This window comes from Cervus elaphus, chromosome 23 (assembly GCF_910594005.1).
Source record: "Cervus elaphus chromosome 23, mCerEla1.1, whole genome shotgun sequence".
Lineage (NCBI taxonomy): Eukaryota > Metazoa > Chordata > Mammalia > Artiodactyla > Cervidae > Cervus > Cervus elaphus.
The window spans coordinates 43,232,051-43,256,341 of NC_057837.1; the positions used below are offsets into that span (position 1 = coordinate 43,232,051).

Genomic DNA, 24,291 nt, shown 5'->3' on the forward strand with positions numbered 1-24,291 from the left:
GCAGCTTTGATAGAGTGGTGAAGGCAAACCCTGAGTAGAGTGGTTTCAAGAAATGGTGCCAAGTTTTCAAAGACTTTTCTGTAATGAGGACCAAGGAATTTGGCAGTCGCTGAAGATGAAAATGGAATCAAGAGACGAGGTTTCCTGTTGGGAGAGTTGACCACCTGCCTCTGAGATCAGAGGAACAGTCCCCAGAGAGAGGAAAACCTATGATGAAGCAGATGGAGGTGGGATGACTTGAACCACATCTGTATTAGTTACTGTTGCTGCTCCAACAAATGGCTGAAACCTTTGTGACTTGAAACACCACCAATGTGTTAGTTTACATTTATGGAGGTCAGAAATTCAAAAGCTGGTTCAATGGGCTAAAATCAAAGTGCCAGCAGGCCTGTATTCTTTTCTGGAGGTTTCAGGGGAAAATCCATTTTGTTGCCTCTTCCAGCTCCTAGAGAACACTTCATTTTCCATCTTGGAGACTCTCCTGCCATCTCAGAGATAGCGCATAGATAATCTTTGATTATCTTATCTAATCCTATCTTCCACCTCCTCTTCAACTACAACCCTCCCAGGTCCCATGTATAAGGACTTTGTGATTATACTAGCATGATCCAGGTACTCCAGGAACATCTGCCATCTCATGATTTTAATCACGTTTGTTAAGTAGTTCCCTGACCAGGTTCAAAACCACTCCCCATGCAGTGGAAGCACAGAGTCCTCACGGACCACCAGGGAAGTTCCAGGTTCAGAAAGCTTTTAGCCATAATTTCACCACATCCATTTCTGTCCCTTTTCCTCTCTCTCTCCTCCTGAAACCCCTATCATGTGACTGTTACTGTGTTCTATTTGTTAGTTAGGGAAGCATTCTTCTTACTGTTCTGAATTTTGGTAAATGATTATTTTGGTAAATTACTAATCTCTGTATCATTAGCAGATTTTTTCATGCGTTTTTCTTATTGTTTCACTTGAAACAAATTCCTCTGTCTTCTCATTTTGCTTAATTTCCTCTGTTTCCATGAGATTAGTTGAAAAAGTTTCCTGTTCTAGTCTTGTAGGGGTGTCCTTGTGCAGATGTGTCTCTATGCAGTCTGTGTGCCCACAGGCTTTGGGGCAGAGCTGCAGCTGAGCTGGTCAGAGGCTACCCCTTCCCAGGGCCTGCTGGCAACTTTTAAGTTGGTAGGAGGGGAAAGTGGAGGCTAGGGCCAGAGCCCAGTGTGAGCACAGGTTTCTCTAGTGCTCTGTGGCTGTCCCCACCCTACTGGGCTGGGCGGGTCCCAAGGTGCTGGAACAGAAGCCCTGATGGTTGGCCTTAACTAGGTTCCACCCCTTGTAAGTGTGCACTCCCCTCCTCCCCCACTCCCAGCACTGGCTCCTTTGCCCCAGAGGGTGGCAGAGCTGGAGGAAGGCGTGCTGGAGCAGCCCTTGGTGCGGGTGGCTGCACATGTGGTGAAACCTCAGCACACCATCAGAGGCCCCAGACCCTGCTCCTCGGGCCCTTCTGTGATGGCCGCCCTGCCCCATCCAGATGTGTTCGTGTTCCTGTATGAGTGTTCCTTTGTGTATGTGTTCCTGTGTGTGTCTCTCTCTGTGTGTGTGTGTTCCTGTATGTGTGTGTGTGTGTGTATGTGTTCGTAGTTGGATACTTGAAACAATGGGCAAATACTCACTCTCGGTAGATTTGATTCCTTGTCCTGATTGGCTTTCACTAGTTTGCTTGGCATGCTCTCAGTCCTTGTATCAGCCCAACAGGAAAGTTTAGGGCAATTCAGTTCATTTCTGAGTCAGCATCTGGGTGGCTTTTTGAATCCGGTGTACTTATGACTGTTTTTGAGTGCCTTACTATCTCCCCAAATCCACACCCCAGTTCTACTTAGGATTTTATTAATACACGATATAGTCTATGTCTCCACCCTTATTCCTTTGTCGCCGGCCCCGTATATAGCACCCTGGCAGCTGTAATACCCATCCCAGCTGCTCTTCTGTTTAAGCTCGGTAAAACAGACACCAGTCTCCAGGCACCCCCGAAGTAGGTTGCTGATAAGGTTTTCCGTGATTACTCTGGTTTGAGGGAGGCAACTGGGAGCTGATCAAGACTGCACTGCCCCAGGCAGGAGGAGAGTACGTGTGAGTAAATACATGGTGAAATTTCCTACCATTCTAGTCTGGATTTTTCCTAGTTGTGTGTTCACTTTGTTGCTGTATATCTGTGACTGTTTCCCAGAACTCCTATGAGGTTTTTCAGCTGCCTTCTCTTCCTTTTCTTGCCTTCCCAAGGGAGAAATCAGTCCTCCTAACTCACCATTTTGCTGGTATCACTGTACATGTTAAATTTTATTTGTCTTCACAATGTCCCCAAGTATCAGTGCATCACAGTTTCCTTTTCTGTCCCAAATTTGTCAATTTTTTATAGGTTTTCCTCTTATGAATAATGTTGTAAAAGATAGTATATTATGTAAAATATGTATCAGTTACATTATGAGAGTACTCTAGAAGTTATATACCTAGGTACAAGGTATAAACACTCAAGAGTCTGTTTGTACACTGCACATGGTATCCTAAAGCTGTTAATAATTAACCTCCAATAAGTATTTTGCCAAAATGTCTGGTTTCCATATTCTGTTCAGGATTTCACCACTGTCAGATCTATAAAGCAAATAATTTTGCTCGAGGGAAATGTAAAAAGGCAAATTTAGTTTCATTTGAAGTTTTGATTCTTTATTAAGAGGTAACATTTAAAAAATGCATATTAAACACTTTTAGTTTGTGTGATTTGTGTATGTGTGTATGTTTGTTCTGAAAGATAGTTGTTTCAATTGATGTTTGATTGAGATTGGGCTTCATAATAGAAAAATGAACAACAATTGCTGTGTGGAAGTTTGGCATATGGTCAATAATTGTTCAGCCAGTCTCATCATTACATGATACTTAAGGTTATACGGATTAAAAAAGGAAACAGGTTGCTTAACTCACTTCAATCCTCTTCTTACTCCATGTGTACGGGTTTAATCCTACTCCTTCTATAATATATGTGCTATCATTGGACGGTGCAGCTGGTGTGTTACCTTTCTGTTATTTATAACTTGTGAAGGTTGAAGAGAAAAATCAAATCACTCTGCTTAGTCAGAGGAGCAACAGACAATGGATCTCAAAAGCCAGAAGGTGAAGCTTAATGATGGCTACTTCATTCCTGTCCTGGGATTTGGAACCTATGCACCTGAGGAGGTAAGAGTAGTGGTTTGGGGTTGAGATATAAACAGTAGTGGATGTAACATGAAAGGAAGGGGACTTGGGTTGTCAAGCATTGAGTTCCTGGGTGATTCTGGGAGGGTCACGTGGTTTCACTAACCAGGCTAGAACCATGCCCTGTGAAAGGGAAGAGAGCATCCAGTCTCCACGCTGCATCAGGGTCTGAGGCTGTGCTTATCTGCAGATTACTCTGGGTTCCCCTCCAGTTTCCATCTCTTCCCCAGCTCGGTAGAAGAGGCGAGACTTGGGTGTCGAGAACACTGACTGTAAGCTGCTTTGCTCTGAGGGGGATTGCAATGGTCGGGTTTCTCTGTGTATTTTGTTAGTTCCAGACCTCCTTCCATCTTCCAAAAAGACATGACCCAGAGAAATGTTTGAGGTAAAAGGTCCTGAAGATGAAATGGCTGAAAACTAATGGGAGAGAATTGCTTTTGTACTGTGGGGTGTCTGCTTGGTCCCAGACCAGACACACTCCAGCTGTATTTTACCCTGTACCTCTGTTTCTGTTGACTACTTCTTCTAATGGGAATTCTAGTGTCATTTGAGGGGATAAGCTACAGTCTTACAGGCCAGGCTTTGTAATGTTTTCTTGGGTTTTGCAGTGTCTTTTTATTAAAGTATAGTTTTCAGTGCTTGGACATGAGGGGCTAGTGGACAAGTGTCTAGACTGGAAGCCAGAAAGTTTGCTGTCCATCTGGTCTTTAGAGTATGTAGCTGTGACAAGGGTCTGACTGGTCCTTAAACTATGTGTCTCACTTCTTCATCTATAAAACAGAAGGAAATATTCAGAGACTCTTTCAAGACAGAAGACAGGGCTTGTTTCCTTGTAGTGCAAAGTGGGATGAGAGGAGGGAAGGGACCAGGCTATACTGAAGCTCACTGGTTCATTCCTTGGTACAGTCCCAAATACCTGAGTATTTAAGAAAAACCAGGACTAGACCCAACAGAGGGAAGTTAGACCAATCATCTAGTTCCTTGAAACAGGGAAGATTCTGAATCACATAAAAAGAAATGGAGTATTATGCAGCATTAAAAACAAAGTTAATCCTGCCATTTGCAACCACACAGATCAACCTGGAGAACATTAAGTTAAATGAGAGAAGCCAGAAATAGAAAGACAAAACTTCATGATCTCTATATGGGTGAAATCTAAAAAAGTGGAACTCACAGAAGAAGAGAGTAGAGGAATGGTGACCAGAAGTTGAGGACAAGGCTGGGAAAAAGGGAAAGATGTTGGTCAAAGGGACAGACCTTCAGTTTGAGATGAATAAGTCTTGACCCCTGATGTTCAGCACGGTGACTCCAGTTAATAATAATGGATTCTATCTTGAGATTTGCTAAGAGAGCAGATCTTCAGTGTTCTCACAAACACCCTCAAAAGTTAGCTATGTGAGGTGATGGATCTCCTGGTAGCTTGATTGTGATCATCAATAACAGTGAGTGATTATAAGCAGTACTTACACTGCTTTAGCACTAGTGCCACTTGGTGCTGGTTGTAAAGAACCCACCTGCCAATGCAGGAGACATGAAAGGTTAAGGATTTGATCCCTGGGTTGGGATGATCCCCTGGAGGAGAGCATAGCCATCCACTTCAGGATTTTTGCATGGAGAATCCCTTGAACAGAGGAGCCTGGTGGGCTACGGTTGCCATAGGGTGGCAAAGAGTTGGACATGACTGAAGCAACTAAGCACACTTGCACTTATATGAAAATATCACTTTGTATACCTTGAATAGATACATTTTTTTGGTGTATTCTGTGTGGCTTCAGTGGTAGCCAGAAGTCATAGAAGCTTCCAGCTTGTTTCTTGATGCTTTTACCATACATCTTATACCTTTGTCAATTTTGCCTCAAACATCTCACAGTGTAAATCCTATCCATGACTACAACTTTATGTTTAGTCCATTGGGTTCTAACAGCAAATCACTGAACCTGGAGGTGGCCTTCGGGTCCTCTGATACCTGTGATCAACCACTAATCGCCTGGGGTTGATGAGTTCCTGGGTGTTTATTTAATTACTGACCAGGAACGTTCAGCAAACTGTTATGGGTTCATCACCACGCATACAGAACTACCCAAAGAAAAGTTGAATCTGGGGAAGATTAAAGCTTGTGCTTTAGCAATCTTTTAACCACGTGAATATGTAAGTACTACCTTTGTTGCTCATGTAGGTTCCTAAGAGTGAAGCTCTGGAGGCAACCAAATTTGCTATAGAGATTGGGTTCCACCATATTGACTCTGCTCATCTGTACCAAAATGAAGAGCAGGTTGGCCAAGCCATTCGAAGCAAGATTGCAGATGGCACTGTGAAGAGAGAAGACATTTTCTATACTTCAAAGGTGCTGTGTGTGTGTTGTGCGTGTGCACATGTGGGCAACAGATTGTGCCCAGGTCACTATTATATAATAGGATTATTGTTTGGTGAAGAGTTGTTTGGTGACCCATGTTTATTCTTACATTCCTAAAGTATTGGAATTCCCTGGTGTTCCAATGGTTAAGACACAGTGCTTTATTGCCATGAGCCCAGGTTCAATCCTTGGTCAGTGAAGTAATATCCCAAAAGCCATGTGGTAAGCCCCCCTCCCCCCCAAAAAAATTTCCTGAAGTATTATTAACACAGCTTCCATTCTTTAATCTCTACAGCTTTGGTGCACTTTCCTTCAACCAGATTTGGTCCGACCAGCCTTGGAAAAGTCACTGAAAGATCTTCAACTGGATTATGTTGATCTCTATATCATTCATTTCCCAGTGGCCATGAAGGTTGGAAATTTGTATGATCGCTTCTATTTTACTTCTTTTTTTAGAATGTGTATCAACTTGCATGGATGGTTGAATTAAGATCTATCTTAGTAGGTTGTAGGGAGGGTCTCACTAGAGTAAAATCCCCCTAATAATCATTCAGGATCATCTTTTTACTGAATTTCTTTGAATCCCTTACACACCTCCCAGAGAAAGGAGTTAAAGAATCTCTCAGTGTCTGCCTTAAAAACTTGAGGAAATAGAAACAGGTGAGTTCTGCACACAGTCCTGAATATGACTCCTGAATCTCCAGGGATTTCATGAAACAAGAGTTTGGTGCAGCCATGATGAGCAATGACATAATCTTACATTGAATGTGATGAGTTCTTCTCCTCTTTCACCCTTTTGAGTTTAGCAGATTTGGTGGTGCTCCATCTGGATGGGTCTAAAACTAGCAGACATCATAGGGACTTGGGAAACCTTGCCTACACTGTTGCTTGTCTTCATGATGAAGTTTGTAGACTGCACTTAGACTTTAAGAACTGTATTATTATGTAGACAGGAATTTCCTGGCAGTCCAATAGTTACGACTCCACGCTTTCACTGCTGAGGCAAGTTGAGTTGAGGGAAGGAGTACAATCCATGTTTGGGGAACTAAGATCCCACAAGCCTGAGACAAAAAAAAAAAAAAAAAAAGAAACAACCCACAATGAAACTACAACAACAAAAAACTGTGTTATCTAGAACTCTTGATTTTAAGTTACAGAAATCTACTCAAGCCATCTTATGCAAAATAGCTTAGATGACTATGTAGATGGGAAGTCCAAATCATGGATAGATTTAAGGATTTGCTGTACTCTTCAGAAATGTCTATTTTTCCTATCTCTTATCATGGCATTGGAGGCTTCTCATGTGGCTCATCAGTAAAGAATCTGCCTGCAATGCAGAAGCTGCAGGAGATGTGGGTTCAATCTCTGGGTTGGGAAGATCCCCTGGAGGAGAGAATGGCAACCCACTCTAGTATTCTTGCCTGGAGAATCCCATGGACAGAGGAGCTTGGTGGGCTACAGTCCATGGGGACACAAAGAGTCAGAAACAACTGAATCAACTTAGCACACAGACACATCATGGCATTGGTCATGATTTGCTTTATTTTTACTGAACATTGGTGACATTTTTGATTGGTGGCAAATATGGTCTTGGGGCAGCTCAAGCCTCATGGTCATGAATGTTTGAGAGCACGTCTGGATCTTCCATATTCCATATCAACCTAAAGAGAACCTTGCTGGTTCACATGCCTGCTCTAGGGCTTTTGATGATCAGATGGAAAAGGAAGTTTGATTATCTAGTCATATCAAGATTGAAATTTTTATTCTGGAAATTATGTCATGTAACTTACTGCCTTTTCCAGCTCAAGAGAAGCATTTCAAAAGAGACAAGTATAAGGAACACACAAACTCCACAAAAGTCATGGGAATCCCCTTTTAGGACCTAGAAACACTACCTACCACTGAAGCCACACAGAATACACCAAAAAAAAAACAAAAAAAAAAACAAAACCACATATCTATTACAACATATATATATATATATATATATATATATATATATATATATATAAAGTATAAGAGATTAGAATAAGCCTCCCTCCTAAAGACATTGCTTACAACTCCATATATGCAAATCACTTTGCAAATACTAGTATCCAGAATATAATAATACCTACTTCATGAAGGTTTACTACCTGGTGCCAAGCAGCCAGGCTAAATGTAGAGATATTACTTTGTGACATCTCTAAAATGACTACTTCTATTCCAGACAGGGGAGGAATTGCTTCCAAAAGATGAAAATGGAAAAATAATATTAGACTCAGTGGATCTCTGTCGCACGTGGGAGGTGAGTCTGGGGAGGAGAAAATCAGGGGAGGAGCCAGGAGAGGGGGAACCTCCTTCATTTCTTCCATCTGTGAGAATAGGCTGTGGACCATCAGAATCAGCAGTTCATGAATCTAAGGGTTGTGGTGCTGGGGTTTTGGGGAGGAAACCATTGCTGGAATGCTCACAGAGAGGAACAAAGGAGGAGAATATGGGACAGTGAAGACAGGCATCTCTTTCCTTCCATATGATATGTCTTCTCAGGGATTTTTCTAAGGAGGAAATGGTAATTGTTTTTGTGTCACAACTTCTTTTTTCCTCTTGATAATCAATGCTAATTCTTGACGGGTGACCCTGTTGACAGATAATTTTTCAGCATTTATTTTTGCTCTGTTGCCCATTCTAAATGACTGCTCACCACCCCTTCCTCCCCAGGCCCTGGAGAAGTGTAAGGATGCAGGGCTGACCAAGTCCATTGGGGTGTCCAACTTCAACCACAAGCAGCTGGAAAAGATCCTGAACAAGCCGGGGCTCAAGTACAAGCCCGTCTGCAACCAGGTGAGCAGCTCCGGTCCTCTCTTTCCTGCTCTTCAGAACCTCTTTCTTGCACTGGAGCCTGATGTCTGTCTGCCCTTCCCTCCTGTTCTTCCTGGTCATCATTCTTTGTGGACAGAATATTCTAGAGAGTAGAGCCTCTGTATTTATGGAACATTGTGAATAGAACCCACAGTGGTATCTCTGTTTGATAAAGTCTGGGTGGAAAAGCTGGGGAGGGGGTCCTGCTAAATTTTGGTGGAGACTGAGGAAAGGTAAAGGAGGTGAAGACGGTTTGGACTAGTCACCCAAAACTTAGAGGAAGGTGGTGTTTACCTGAGTCTAAAGGGTGTCCAGAAATGGATGTTAAAATTGCCTGGGAGGGAATTGTGGACAAGAAGGAGGACCATGAAAACATGGCATGGGGTGTAAAGAAAGATAAATCAGGTAATATTGGTTTAAAATTTGCGTGGGGTTTGGATGGCTGAATCCTTAGTTTCAATGTTTCACCTTTTCTGGGTCTTCAGTACCGAAAATGTGCTGAAAACTATGAAAGTCATCCAGTTGAAAGGCTGAAGTTAACGGCTCATGGTGATACTAACAGTCAATAAAATATTTACTCAGAAACATTTACTCATATGTAGAGCTCACCTTGTGATTACTCAAGCTTGGAATGGTTCTCTCATCCATGTCTATCATAAAACTAACTTTTAAGCACACTTTTCTCTATTTTTATCTTGATGTCGATATTTCAAGTTTACATTGAAGTTATAGTTTTTCCTTTAGCATTTTTAAAACTTTTAAATTTTCTGTTGTATTAATATTACTTTTCCATATAATCTGACACTCTTCTCTCTTGGCATTCTACAGGTGGAATGTCACCCTTATCTCAACCAGAGTAAACTGCTGAATTTCTGCAAGTCACACGATATTGTTCTTGTTGCCTATAGTGCTCTGGGATCCCAAAGAGTAAAAGGATGGTAATGAACCCTAAGAAAGACAACACGGTGTTTACCTAAAATTCAGTTTTTGATGAAATGGTTTAAATCATACAGTACTCAGTGGTCAGGAGATAACTCTCATAAGCAGGGGGAAAAAAGGGGAAGGGTGGACTGATTTTTTCTCTTTTATCTTCTCATCACCCAGACAGTTTCTCTACACTGTATCAGCTTGTGTGAAAAAGTTGTTGCTTGTCGTGTCTGACTCTTTGCAACCTCATAGTCTGTAGCCCACCAAACTCCTCTGTCCTGGGATTTTCCAGGCAAGAATAATGAAGTGGGTAGCCATTCCCTTCCCCAGGGGATCTTTCTGACTCAGAGATCCAACCCAGGTCTCCTGCTTGTAGATTCATCAATTACATTAAAATCTGTATATAATCTCCCAGTTGAGACCAGAAACCCAAGCTTATGTCATGATTTTGCTTATTAACTGATGAACACATTTCTAAAAATAGAGGATCCAAACTTCACTTACCTTATGTCTAAAATTGGGACAATAATATGTAACTCCTAGGTCTGTCATGCTAGAAAAAATTTCAATTTGAACCAGTTATGTAAACATCTGTAGGAGAATAATGATGAAATAAATGACTGTCATTCTGGGACTACTCAGGTTTTATCAAAGCCTAGAAAAGTAACATTAGAATTTTTTCTTGTATTTTTCTTCTCTTTCTCTACTCATGGTCTTGATTATCAAAGAAAAATAATCACTGAGAAGTAAAGGAAAAATTCCACGAGTTTGGCAGGCGTGATTTCAACTCAATCATGAATCTGAATTACATGCAGAACTTTGTGAACACAGAATGGGAAGTGACCCAGTTGAGATTCTGATTCAGTTTGTCTTCAACTAAGTCATGGAATTTGTATTTCTAACAAGATCCCGGGTGATACTGATGATGCTGGTCCCTGGAGTGGACCTACTTGGTCTGTTTGAGAAACCTCCTTCGAAATTGAGAATTTAGTCTTAGCTCCTTGGCATTTCTGAATTTCCTTCCAGGATGAACCAGAACCACCCCGTTCTCTTGGAGGACCCAGTTCTTTGTGCCATTGCCAAAAAGAACAAGCAGACCCCAGCTCTGGTTGCCCTTCGCTACCAGATACAACGTGGGATTGTGGTTCTGATCAAGAGTTTCAACAAGAAGCGGATCAAAGAGAACACACAGGTGATGACGAGTGGGGCTGTGGGCAGAGGGCTCCTAAGGAATATCCTTCACGAGGGTCATTCTTTGTCTGTCTCTCAAGACTTTCCTTGAGTCAAGACAAGTCACCTGTTCCTCCCTGTGCATGAACGCCTTGTGTGTATTCCTGCTAGTTTTCTCCTCCTGATGTGGCAACAGGAAATGTGGCATGGCTGGAGAGGGTTAACATTGGACAGATGTGTGTGCTCAGTTGTTCAGTCTTGTCTGACTCTTTGTGACTGCATGGACTGTAGCCTGCCAGGCTAGTCTGTCCATGGGGATTCTTTAGGCAAGAATACTGGAGTGGGTTGCCATGCCCTCCTCCAGGGGATCTTCCCAACCCAGGAATCGAACTGGAATCTCCTGCATTGCAGGCCAATTCTTCACCATCTGAGCCAAGTTTAGACAGATGACAGAGATTTATTTCCAGTGTTACTTCTGCAATTTATTCTGTCACCTTGTGCAAATGACATCTTATTTCCTTTGTTCTCAATTGATGAAATTGTGAAATTTTTAGGCTGTTTGGACTGCTCCAACAAAATACCACAGATTGAGTGGCTGAGAAAAAAATTGAAATTTCTTTCTCACATTTGTGAAGCTGGAGTCTTGAGGTCAGGGGGCTTGTGTGGTTGGGTGAGGGCCCTCCTTCAGGTCACAAGCTTCTCCTTGTACCTTACCATGGTGGAGGGGCGAACAGAGTATTTCCCTGAATACTAACAAGGTTTCATCTTCATACATTTAATTTCCATGAGTTTCTGCCTTTGAGAAGCTCCTCTTCAAGACTTTATCCACTTTAGCTTGGTTGTTTCTATTTTGACTTCTGTGTGGGAGACCAATATTGTCCTCTTAGTGTAGCTGCACAGAACACCCTCCCCAATTTCAGGATTTAATGTAGAGATCAGTTATGCTTCTCTTGATTCTGTGGTTTAACAATCAGCCCACACTCAACTAAGCTGTTGTCCTCTTGGCTGGGCTCTCTCATGCATTTGCAGTTCAGTGCAGAGCAGCTCAGCAGTTCCGCTTTAGCAGTTGGATGTGGCTCTTGTTAGAGGAGCCTGCATGCTTCTCTGCGTAGTTTTTCATATACGTTTGGCTAGACTGTGGTAAACTGACTTGGTCTTTATCTCAGCACAGTGCTGTGATCCAAAGTCAGTGATTAGGGAAAAAATCCTCTTCCTGTCTGGGCTCAGATCTGGCTCAGCACTTCTGGGAAATATCACTGTTCAGTGCCACAGGTTATAGGTCAGGCCAAGTCAAGGGGAATGGAAATTGTCCCCTGATCAATTGTTTCTGTGTTTCCATTTAAATTTGGTTCTGTAATCTAGCTGGAACTGGTTATCTAAGATAATATGAAAATAGATACATACATCTTTAGGTATATTTAAATTTAAACCTAAACCTCCATATTTCCTCACAGATTTTCATTGTCAACTCTGTCATATATCAAGTCTCCAGAAGTACATTTCTGGTGTCTCTCTTCTATTTAACTATTCTGTTTTCTGCAACATGTTATTAAAGTGGAAAATAAGTATGCTTTTCAGAATGATAATTTTTTATTTTTTAAGAATGTCCTGACTGCTTTTGTTTAGCTCTCTTTTATTGAAAATTTAGTATCACTTTACCAACTTCTGGGGAAGAATACATGCTCAAGTCTTTGGATCATGTTGCATTGAAGCACTAGATCATTTGGAGAAAATGAATTTCTTTACAGAATTGAGCTTTCCATTTCATGAATATGATATTAATTTTTAATTATCTAGGTGTTCTTTAATGTTAAACATTTTTCATAACTTTCTCCACAAATGCATTTACATAAAGTTTTTGTTAGATTCAGTCATAGATAATGAATAGTTTGATATCAGAGTCTTGAATAGGCTTTCACAGGGAGCCTCCTTCCCACAATGCTTCAGCTGAATGTTATCACCCTTAGAGCATGTTGGGGAGAGTTAATCAGTTTAATGTTAGCTCAGGTTGAGGTATTGAGTCATGAGTGTCCACAGGCAATGTGTTTGGAAAAAGAAGATTTTAGTTTGTTTTCTGTCACAAGTGATTCACTAAGAAAGATAAGGGACTGATGCACTGTAATGTTTGTGAGGTGGACAGAGAAGGAGAAGGTGTGTAAAGGAGAGGTGAGAACTCAGCAGAAGGTCCCAGGTTGTTCTCCTGGAAGCTGAGGACAGACATGGCTTCCCTGTTCCCTCCTCATGTCTTTATCCAGCTGGAAAGTCCTCCAGTCCCCAGGCGGGAGGCTGTCTCCTTGGGGGAGAGGTTAATGTGACTGTTCCTTCCTTCCAGGTGTTTGACTTTGAACTGAGTCCAGAAGACATGAAAGCAATTGATGGCATCAACAGAAATATAAGATATAATGAGATACTATTGTAAGTGATTTGCAGATATTTCACACATACACTGTTTTCTGTAGCAGGCAGGTCAGCAGGAGGAAAAGCTTTTCAAAAGCTTAATTCTGGGAAGAGAGTCCTGATTTTCAGTGTAGTAGTAAACCAGGGGCTTCCTACAGACCTCAGACCAGAGGTTTCCTCCAGAGCTCCATCTCTGACCATCAGAAATGTGACTTGAACCCAGGACAGCCCATCAGTAGAACCCCCAGATTAGACATCATGGTGATTTCACTACACTGTGTCCCTAATCACTATCCCTAGTGTACCTCCTCTCAGGGCAGAGGGTCCCAGGAAACACAAAGTGCATAGTGCCTGCAGCCCACTATTCTTTCAGGGACCTGTGAACATGTTTCATCTTTAATTCTTTTTGTATCAAGGGAAAATGATTATATTAATAATTGCTGTATAATAATGAATCCATCATGCATTACATTCATGTTTTTTTGTTGTTCAGTTTTAAAGTCCTGTTTGACTCTTTTTCAACCCCATGGGCTGTAGCCTACCAGGCTCTTCTGTCCATGGGATTTCCCAGGCATTTCCCTGTCCAAGGGATCTTCCCAACCCAGGGGTTGGACCCATGTCTCCTGCCTGGGCAGTGGGATCCTTTACCACTGAACAACCTGGGAAGCCTGCGTTGATGTTTGCCCATGTACAGTTGTGAAATGTCATGTTAATGTTTTTCTGGAAGGGATCCAGGCAGGCCAATGTGCATCAGTGCTCCAAAGTCACAGGGGGCCTACTTCCACCCCGTCCCCTAAGAGTCTGATGGGTTTTCTCCCTAATGAGCATTTCTTCTCCAAGACATTGTCCATTTATTTCAAATTGATCTCTTCATTGGCCTTTTTCCCTATTCCAACTCCCATTTCCTCATCCTTATAATTTCACAAAACTGAATTACAAGTAGGTCATTAACTGACCCTCCAGTGAATGACTTCTGTGTCCTTAGCAGGACATGCCCAGGTAAGATCGGTAGGGTGTTTGATTTTTTGAGTCAACACTTACCCCACTGTAGCTTCTATCCATCAGGGGTACATCCCTTTGGAAGCCCCTATCACCTGGACTTTGACTTAGTCACTAACACCCAACTCCAGCTGCCTAACTCCTGAAGAAGGCGATCAGGATCGAACAGACAGAATAGAAATTTGAAAGGGAGTTTTGAGAAATGAGAATACAAATTATTGGGAAAATGAAGATTTAATTTCAGTGAAAGATCTCAAAACTGCCCCTGTTGTTACAAAGCTATATCATGATTCTAAGAAAGGATATGATACATGGAACAAACATGGAAAGCTCCTCTTCTCTACTCAAAGGCTTTTAAGTTCTCAAAGGCTTTTTAATTCTATGTTTTCCATCATTAGGCTGTGAGTGCCTATCTTTGTGGGCTCAACTGAATAGCACAGCTCCTGGAACATGGAATTGCTAAAAATGCACTTTATAATGAATTGAATTTAAAAGGACACATTAGAATGAAAAGCACAAACATGGAAAAAAGGAAAAGAGCAGTAATACTAACTGCTGAATAACCAGTGTTTTAATATATTATAAAGTAAGAAAATAATGATCTCACTTTGTGTTGTGCGATTATTGAGGTGTATGTGGTATCTCTTCAACAGATGAAAAATTCCTTAATGGGGACACCCTGTATTTTTGGGGGTTCTCAGTATCTGCTTATCCATGAATGTGTGAAAAAGAGCAGCTAATTTGTTCACTGTGACTCTTCTCATCATCTAGGGACAGAAGTTCCACCTGTGTCTGAAATGATCCCCACAGTTAGTCCTACATCTTGTGCTCTCCTATAAATTGTAACCTGAGTCAAACTACCTGTCATTGTGGAGTGAATATTACATATGAATGTTGGGACTGGACGTGCAGGTGCTGTGTGCACATGGAGCAGGCATCTGCGTTTGTGTTTGTTGGGGGAGAAGGAGGGACCTGCTTGTAGATTTAGAGTTTTATCCCATTCTGACCACATTCACAGAATAATGTTCTCTATGATAACATGACTGATTTAATAAGTGAATCCTTCTCCTTCTCTTTCAGTGGTGTTGGTCACCCTGATTATCCATTCTCTGAAGAATATTGACTCTCAGCTCTCACCGTGATTCTTTGAGAATGTCTTGCTTCTAGGGTAGTGAAGAAGATTTTTGTTGTTGGCGGAGGTACTTAAATGAAGTGTCTGAAATTTTGAACGCTTGCTTTTCCTTTTAAAACATTTAACACTTTATGAAACAATAAAGACTTCAAAGTAAGAATACTTCTTTCTGATAATTAAGGTAATACATACAAATTACAGGAAATTAGGAAATAGAAGGCAAAGGATCAAAAATAAAAATAAGCTGTGATTAGCCATTTTAATAATACTTTGGTGCATATTCCTATACAAATGTGAGGTTTTATTTACAAAGAGAAAGAATCTTCAATCTACAGGTTGTATACTTATTTTTTAACTTAGTATAATTATTTTGGTAAGTTAAAAATATGACTTACAAATCCAGCATTATATTTTGCTTACTGTAAGGCAGCAAATCTTATTAATTTAATTTCTTAATTGTCTGCCTAGAAATTGTTTTATCAGTAGATATTAATTAAAATGAGAAATTATTGAGTTGATAGTCTAGTGGAGGCTGAGACTGTGAACGAGTCAGGAATATTTAGCCGTTAGAAAAGGGTAAGTGCCTGTAAGAGATATTTCTACACAACCTCTCTCATTTCTGTACATCTGTTAGGCAGAGGAGCCAGCTATACTTCATCCCACACAACTTCTCATTTGTACAAGAAAGAGCCTTGAAACATACAGATAGTGCTCCCTGCGTTTCTCTGGAACAGAAAATGCTAGTCAAGGAAGTATGAGTATTCATGTAACATTTAAGGGCCAGCAAGTCAGCTGATGTGGGTGGAGTTTAGTGAGTTGGGGAGAGAGGAGCTGAAGAGAAGGCCAGAGAGCCGGTGGGGGGGGGGGGGGGTCTGTGTCATGTAGATTTTTGAAAGGACTTTACTCTGAGAGAAATGGAGAATTACATTTTGGGTTTTGAGCATAGTAGTTACATGAGGTGATGTTTTTTTAAAAAGTCACTCTGTAGAGGAACAAGATGGCACATGAGTAGGTGCATGTGGAGTACATCTCTCTCCTCAGATACATCAGGAATACACCTTCAGAAACAGAAGTGCATACAGAACACCATCTGAGAGTGGACAGGAGGACCTGACCAGCGGAAAAGAATATATGGAACCACACAAAACTCCATAGAACAAAGGAATGAGGGGGAACAACTGGAGTGTTAGTAGGACTGGACCTGCCCTCAGCGCATGGGGGAAGTGAAACAGGGGTTCAATCCCCACAGCGGGGCAATTGTCTGAGTCAGAAGAGAAACATTTAAGAATGAATGTGAAACAGTTGATCTGTGGTAGCCTGAATAGAATGAGAATCAGACAGTTCTTGCTGCAGCCATACATATCCTGGACAGGGATGCAAGTCCCCTAGAAGGTGCAGTGGCTGGGAGCTGGAGCTTAGGGATTGTGGAGCAATCCCAGGCAAGGGCTGCTGTGGAGAGACGGATGAGGGGATGTGAGGGAGGAGACTGTGGTGGGAAATGCCTGTGGAGGAAAGCCAGGCAGACATGGAAGCAAGGTGATACTGCTGATTCATGCATAGGGGATGGAGCCATCACCATAGCCTCTCTCTCCCCACACACCAGCATGGACAGCTGAACAATAGAGAGGATGACCCATTAAGCACCTGAGGCAGGGAACTACAGAGGAGGACCCCACCCAGAGTGCTCCTTTAAGTGCCTGATTTGCCGATCTACAGACTAGGTCCCCAGCCCGGGGCAGGAAGGCGGGGGCACTGGGAGAGGGGCCTCCTATGTGCCTGATGCATGGAACAACAGAGAAGGACCCCAGGCAAGGGAGCCCTCTAAGTGCCTGAACGGGCTGAGCTATGGACAAAGACTAGCTGAAGAGGCCTTCTGATCGTCAGGTACCAGAGGCTCAAAAAAAGACTCTGATAGGGCCAATACTCCAGTGGCTCAGGCAGTCCGTATCCCTGCACACTTGGCACCACCATGGTCCCCACAACCCAAGCAGCTCTGCCACCTTCATGCTCACCCCTCACTGGGGCAGAGCTGTCACAGGCTAAAAAAGTCTTGTGTCTATGCACACGGGGTTCCTTTGGTCATGCCCAACTCTCTGTGACCCTGTGGACTGTGGCTTGCCAGGCTTTTCTATCAGGTGGCTCTCCAGGCAAGAATACTGGAGTGTATTGGACAATACTGGTTGCCATACTCTTCTAGAACACTATATTTCCTGCTGCCCTAGCCGCTAACTCTCCTGAGTACCTGGTGCTGCCAGAACCCCTGTGACCCAAGCAGCTACACCACCTCCACACCTGGCCCTCGCTGGGACAAACCCAAGTCCTCCAGGGCACTCTCAGGAGCAAATCCCAGTGGATGACCCACATGCGGAGGTGAAAATAAAGCCACAATGGAAACCCAGGGGCAGTGTGGCTAAGGAAAAGACCCTAAACCTTCTCACCAGCTATATAAGCTGCAGATTAAGTCCACACAATAAACTACGCAGACTCTGTGTCTATGGAATGTATAAAAGGACACTGAGAGCGCCCACAAAAGAAAACACACTAGCTCTGATAGCTGTGGACATTGGAGGCAAGAACACACAGGAGTAGGACCAATTAGAATCTGAACTGCCCCCACAGCGGGTCCAGAGACCAGCACAGTGTTGGGGGGCATCCTAGGGAGGTGAGGTGGACTGTGACTCGAAGTAAAGGAAAGGATCCTGATAGCAGTGACTCAAGAAAAACATTTATTATTCTTATGTTTTGACTTGTTTTGTGGTTTCTTTTGGATCTTTTCCCCCCCTCCCCCCATCCCCGTTGTAGTTGTTAATTTTATTGGTACTATGAAATTTAATTAAGCTTTTGAGGTTTTTTTTTTTTTTTCCAGTCACACTTTTTGCTGTTCTTATAAACCTCTGCCTCTATGTTGGGCTTTTGCCGTTCTGTTGAGTTTTCCTTTTTTTGTTTTTTCTTTTCTCTTCCTTTTTTGTTTTTTCTTTTTCTCTTTTTAATTTTTTAAAACCTTCCTTTGTTTGCTTTTCCTACTGTTCTTTTCCCCTTGCAGTTAACCTTTAATGTATAGAAATCTTCTTTATCTATATCTATTTAACTTTGCATATCTATTCTTTCTTTCTTTCCTTTCCTCTCAACATATTTGTTAGTTTTGTTTTCATTGCTTTATTCCCCACTTGGCACCTTGCTTTAGTTTTGTTTTCCAGTTTGTGCTTTAGTTAGTTTTGTTTTTAATTGGTAGATATAATTTTTGGTTTCCTTTGTTCTCTGGGTCAATTGATCATACTTTATTTTTGTTGGACTCTCTTGATTTTGCTTATGGATGTATATGTATATGTGTATAGTCCATCATTCAAATTATTATTTACCTGATTTTGTAACTTTCATTTGTCTGGGGTTCATCTTTGGTTTCTCATTTTTAGGTATGTGCTTTAATCTCATTTACTGCCATAGCAAACCACTTGTGGAATCTTTGTTCCTGACCAGAGATCAAACCCTGAGCTTCTGGCATGGGAGTACTGACTCCAAGACCCTAGACTACCAGAGAACTAACCCTAGGGAGTATCAAATAGTGAGAACTCCCACAAAGGAAACCACTTGAATACAAGACCTGGCATCACCCAACCACCAGGAGCACTCTGCAGGACACCTCATCCAAACAACAAACAAAACAAAAATACAAACCTAATCATCAGCAGACAGGATTACCTCCTCACTCAGCCTTGCCCATCAGTAGAAAAACAATCAAACAACAAAAAAACAGCATAGATCTCACCCTATATGAAGCTTACACAAACCACTGCACCAACCTTGGGGGGCGGGGCAGAAACCAAAAGGAAGAAAGAATTCAACCTTGAAGCCTGGGAAAAGGAAACCTCAAGCACAATAATTAAAAAAAAAAAAAAAAAAAAAAAAAAAAAAAAGAATGAAAAGGCAGAGAAACCCTGCACAAATGAAGGAACAAACTTTCACAGAAGTCCAAATAAATGAAGAGGAAATAGGCAAACTACCTGATAAGGAATTCAGAATAATGACAGTAAAAATGATCAAAAACCTTGAAAACAGAATGGAGAAAATGCCTGAATCAATTAATAAAGACCTAGAAGAATTAAAGAACAAACATAGAGACAAACAACACGATTACTGGAATTAAAAATACTCTAGAAGGAATCAATAGCAGAATGTATGAAGCAGAATGAATCAGTGAGCTGGAAGATAAAATGGTGGAAATAACTCCTGAAGAGCAGAATAAAGTAAAAAGAATGAAAAGAACTGAAAATACTTTCAGAGACCTCTGGGACAATATCAAATGCACCAACATACAAATTATAGGGGCCCAAGAAGAAGAAGAGAGAAAGAAAGGATATGAGAAACTTTTTGAAGAGATTACAGTTGAAAATGTCCCCAGCATGTAAAAGGAAAGAGTCAATCAAGTCCAAGAGGCACAAAGAGTCCCATACACAGGATAAACCCAAGGAGAAACACATCAAGACACATACTAATAAAACTAACAAAGATTAAACACAAAGAAAGAATATTAAAAGCAGCAAGGGAAAAGCAACGAGTAACATACAAGGGAAACCTCATATGTTTAACAGCTGATCTTGTAGCAGAAACTCTGCAAACCAGAAGGGAATGGCAGAATATTTTTAAAGTACTGAAAGGGAAAAATCTACAACCAAGATTACTCTACGTGGCAAGGACCTCATTCAAAATTGATGGAGAAATCAAAAGCTTTTCAGACAAGCAAAAGTTAAGAGAATTCAGTACTACCAAACTAGCTTTATAACAAATGTTAAAGGGACTTAAATAGTCAAGAAACACAAGAGAAGAAAAAGATCTACAAAATCAAACTCTAACAATTAAGAAAATGGCAATAGGAACATATATATCAATAATTACTTTAAATGTAAATGGACTAAATGCTCTACTAAATGACACAGACTGGCTGAAGGGATACAAAAACAAGACCCATATATATATATATATATACTGCATACAAGAAACCCACTTCAGACCTTAAGACACATATATACTGAAAGTGAGAGGATGGCGAAATATATTCCATGCAAATGGAAAGCAAATGAAATCTGGAGTAACAATCCCCACATTAGACAAAACAGACCTTAAAATAAAGAATATTTCAAGAGATAAGGAAGGACACTACATAATGATCAGGGGATCAATCCAAGAGGAAGACATAACGATTGTGAATATCTATGCACCCAACATAGGAGCACCTCAATACCTAAGACAAACAGTAACAGACATAAAAGGAGAAATTGACAGTAACACAACAATAGTAGGAGACTTTAACACCCTACTCACCAATGGACAGATCATCAAAACAGAAAATTAATAAGAGAGCACAAGTCTTAAATGATACATTAGATGAGATGGATCTCATTGATATCTTAAGGATATTCCATACAAATGCAGAAGAATACACCTTCTTCTCAAGTGCCTATGGAACATTTTCAAGAATAGAGCAGGTCTTGTGTCACAAATCAAGGCTTAGTAAATTTAAGAAAATTGATATCATATCAAGCATCTTTTCTGACCTCAACACTGTCAATTACAAGTAAAAAACTGTAAGAAACACAAACACATGGAGATTAAATAATACATTTCTAAATAACCAACAGGTTACTGAATAAATCAAAAGGGAAATCAAAAGATTTCTAGAAACAAATGACAAGGAAAACATGACAACTCAAAATCTATGGGATGCAGTAAAAGCAGTTCTAAGGGAGGAGTTTAGAGCAAATACAATCCTACCTCAAGAAACAAGAAAAACATCGAATAGACAACACAACTTTACACCTATAACAACTGGAAAAAGAAGACCCCCCCCCCCACCACAATTAATAGAAGGAAAGAAGTTATAAAGATCAGAGCAGAAATAAATGAAAAAGAAATAAAAGAATCGATAGTAAAGATTAATAAAACTAAAAGCTGGTTCTTTGAGAAGATAAACAAACCTGACAAACTTTTAGCCAGACTCATCAAGAAAAAAAGAGAGAAGAATCAAGTCAACAAAATTAGAAATGAAAAAGGAAAGGTTACAACTGACAATGCAGAAATATAGAGGATTGTAAGAGACTGTTATGAACAACCATATGGCAATAAAATGGATAACCTGGAAGAAATGGACAGATTCAGAGAAAAGTTCAATCTTCCCAGACTGAACCAGGAAGAAATAGAAATTATGAACAACCCAATTACAAGAACTGAAATCGAAGCTGTGATAAAAAATCTCCAAAATAACAAAAGCCCGGGACTTGATGTCTTCACAGGAGAATTCTATCAAATATTTAGAGAAGAGCTAATGCCTATCCTTCTAAAACTCTTTCAAAAAATTGCAGAGGAAGGAACACTTCCAAACTCATTCTACAAGGCCACCATCACCCTTATCCCAAAACCAGACAAAGACAGCACACAAAAAGAAAACTACAGGCCAGTATCACTGCTGATCATAGATGCAAAAATCCTCAACTAAATTTTAGCAAACAGATTCAACAACAAATTAAAAAGCTCATACACCATGATCAAGTTGAGTTCATTCCAGGGATGCAAGCATTCTTCAATATATGCAAATCAATCAATGTGATATACCATATTAACAAATTGAAAGATAAAAAGCATATGATCATCTCAGTAGAAGCAGAAAAAGCCTTTGACAAAATTTATGATTGAAACTCTTCACAAAATGGGCGTAGAAGGAACCTATCTCAACATACTAAAGGCTATATACGATAACCCTTCAGCAAACATTATTCTCAATGGTGAAAAACTGAAAGCATTCCCCCTAAGATCAGGAACAAGACAAGGGTGTCCACTTTCACCACTATTATTCAACATAGTTTTGGAAGTCCTAGCTACAGCAATCAGAGAAGAAAAAGAAATAAAAGGAATCCAGATCAGAAAAGAAGAAATAAAGCTCTCATTGTTTGCTGATGACATGATACTGTACATAGAAAATCCTAAAGATACTATCAGAAAATTACTAGAGCTAATCAGTGAAGTCAGCAAAATCAACACAGAAATCACTTGCATTTCTATATATTAACAATGAAAAATCAGAAGGAGAAATTAAGGAATTAAGGAGTAAATCCAAGTTGTTATTCAACAAAAAGAATAAATTATCTAGGAATAAACTTAGCTGAGGAGACAAAAGAACTGTACACAGAAAATTATAAGACACTGATGAAAGAAATCAAAGATGACATAAACAAATGGAGAGACATTCCATATTCTTGGATGTGAAGAATCAATATTGTGAAAATGACTATACTACTAAATGCAATCTAGAGATTCAATGGAGTCCCTATCAAATTACCAGTGACATTTTCCACAGAACTAGAAGAAAAAATTTCACAATTCGAATGGAAATACAAAAGACCCCCAAATAGCCAAAGCAGTCAGGAGAAAGAAGAATGGAGCTGGAGGAATCAACCTTCCTTACTTCAGGTTATACTACAAAGCTACAGTCATCAAGACAGTATGGTACTGGCACAAAAACAGACATATAGACTAATGGAACAATATAGAAAGCCCAGAAATAAACCCATGCACCTATGGGTACCTTATTTTTGACAAAGGAGGCAAGACTATACAATGGGGCAAAGACAGCCTCCTCAATAAATGGTTCTGGGAAAACTGGACAGGTATATATAAAAGAATGAAATTAGAACACTTCCTAACATGATACACAAAGATAAATTCCAAGTGGATTAAAGACTTAAATGTAAGGCCAGAAAATATAAAACTCTTAGAGGAAAACATAGGCAGAACACGTGATGACGTAAATCAAAGCAAGATCCTCTATGACCCACCTCCTAGAGTAATGGAAATAAAAACAAAAGTAAACAAGTGAGACCTGATTAAACTTAAAAGCTTTTGCACAGCAAAGGAGATTATAAGCAAAGTGAAAAGCCAACCCTCAGAATGGGGGAAAATAATAGCAAATGAAACAACTGACAAAGGATTAATTTCCAAAATATACAAACAGCTCATACAATTCAAAACTAGAAAAACAAACAACCCAATCAAAAAGTGGGAAAAATACCTAAGCAGGCATTTCTCCAAAGAAGACATGGTGGTGGCTAACAAACAGATTAAAAGATGCTCAACAGCACTCATTATTAGAGAAATGCAAATCAAAACTACCATAAGATATCACCTCACACCAGTCAGAATGGCCATTATCAAGAAGTCTACAAACAATAAAGTCTGGAGAGGGTGTGGAGAAAAGGGAATGCTCTTGCACTGTTGGTGGAAATGTAAACTGATACAGCCACTATGGAAGATGGGGTGGAGATTCCTTAAAAAACTAGGAATAAAAGCACCATATGACTAAGCAATCCCACTCCTAGGCATATACCCTGAGGAAACCAAAGTTGAAAAAGATACATGTTTTCCATTGTTCATTGCAGCACCATTTACAATAGCTAGAACATGGAATCAACCTAGATGTCCGTTGATAGATGAATGGGTAAAGAAGTCGTGGTACATATACACAATAGAATATTACTCAGCCATAAAAAGGAATGCATTTGAGTCAGTTCTAAAGGTGGGTGAACCTAGAGCCTATTATACAGAGTGACGTAAGTCTGAAAGAGAAAGATAAACTTTGTATTCTAATGTATATATATGGAATCTAGAAAAATGGTACTGAAGAATTTATTTCCTGGGCAACAATGGAGAAACAGACATAGAGAATAGACTTATGGACATGAGGAGTGGGGAAGAGAGGGTGAGATTTATGGAGAGAGTAACATGGAAACTTACATTACCATATGTAAAATAGATAGACAACAGGATTTTGCTGTATGCCTCAGGAAACCCAAACAGGGTCTCTGTATCAACCTAGAGGGGTGGGATGGGGAGGGAGATGGGAGGGAGGTTCAGAAGGGAGGGGATATATGTATACCCATGGCTGATTCATGTTGAGGTTTGACAAAAAGCAACAAAATTCTGTAAAACAATTATCCTTCAATTAAATAATAAATAAAATAAAGAAATATGAAAGCAAAAAAAAAAAAAAAGTTACTCTGGTTGTTACATTGAGAAGAGAAACAGGGAAAAGAGCCCTCTTTTATGACTCTACAGGAACTTAGATGGGATGTGATGCTGGCTTGGGCCACAGAATGAACAATGAAAGTGGTCAGTGTTGTTAGAATAGGGATATACTTTAAGGGCAGCATCCAGTAGCATTTCTAACATATTGGATGAATGATGAAAG

General features: G+C 40.4%; 1 protein-coding gene across 1 annotated transcript; it reads left to right on the forward strand.

Annotated features, from left to right (window-relative positions):
• The first annotated feature begins 1,924 nt into the window (after positions 1-1,924).
• Positions 1,925-15,216, forward strand: LOC122681807 (prostaglandin F synthase 1-like). Its single transcript, XM_043884263.1, has 10 exons — positions 1,925-2,121; positions 3,086-3,219; positions 5,414-5,581; positions 5,886-6,002; positions 7,800-7,877; positions 8,291-8,413; positions 9,260-9,369; positions 10,385-10,550; positions 12,861-12,943; positions 15,005-15,216. The coding sequence occupies exons 2-10, from the start codon at positions 3,136-3,138 to the stop codon at positions 15,045-15,047; spliced, it is 972 nt and encodes a 323-aa protein (XP_043740198.1). The 5' UTR covers positions 1,925-2,121; positions 3,086-3,135; the 3' UTR covers positions 15,048-15,216.
• The last annotated feature ends 9,075 nt before the right edge of the window (positions 15,217-24,291 follow it).

Excerpts from the sequence above, each read along its gene's own strand:
- LOC122681807 (XM_043884263.1), top strand. The coding sequence starts at position 3,136 with ATGGATCTCAAAAGCCAGAAGGTGAAGCTTAATGATGGCTACTTCATT. Across the intron at positions 10,551-12,860 it reads GGATCAAAGAGAACACACAG|GTGTTTGACTTTGAACTGAG; the intron begins GTGATGACGAGT and ends CCTTCCTTCCAG. Across the intron at positions 12,944-15,004 it reads AGATATAATGAGATACTATT|TGGTGTTGGTCACCCTGATT; the intron begins GTAAGTGATTTG and ends CTTCTCTTTCAG.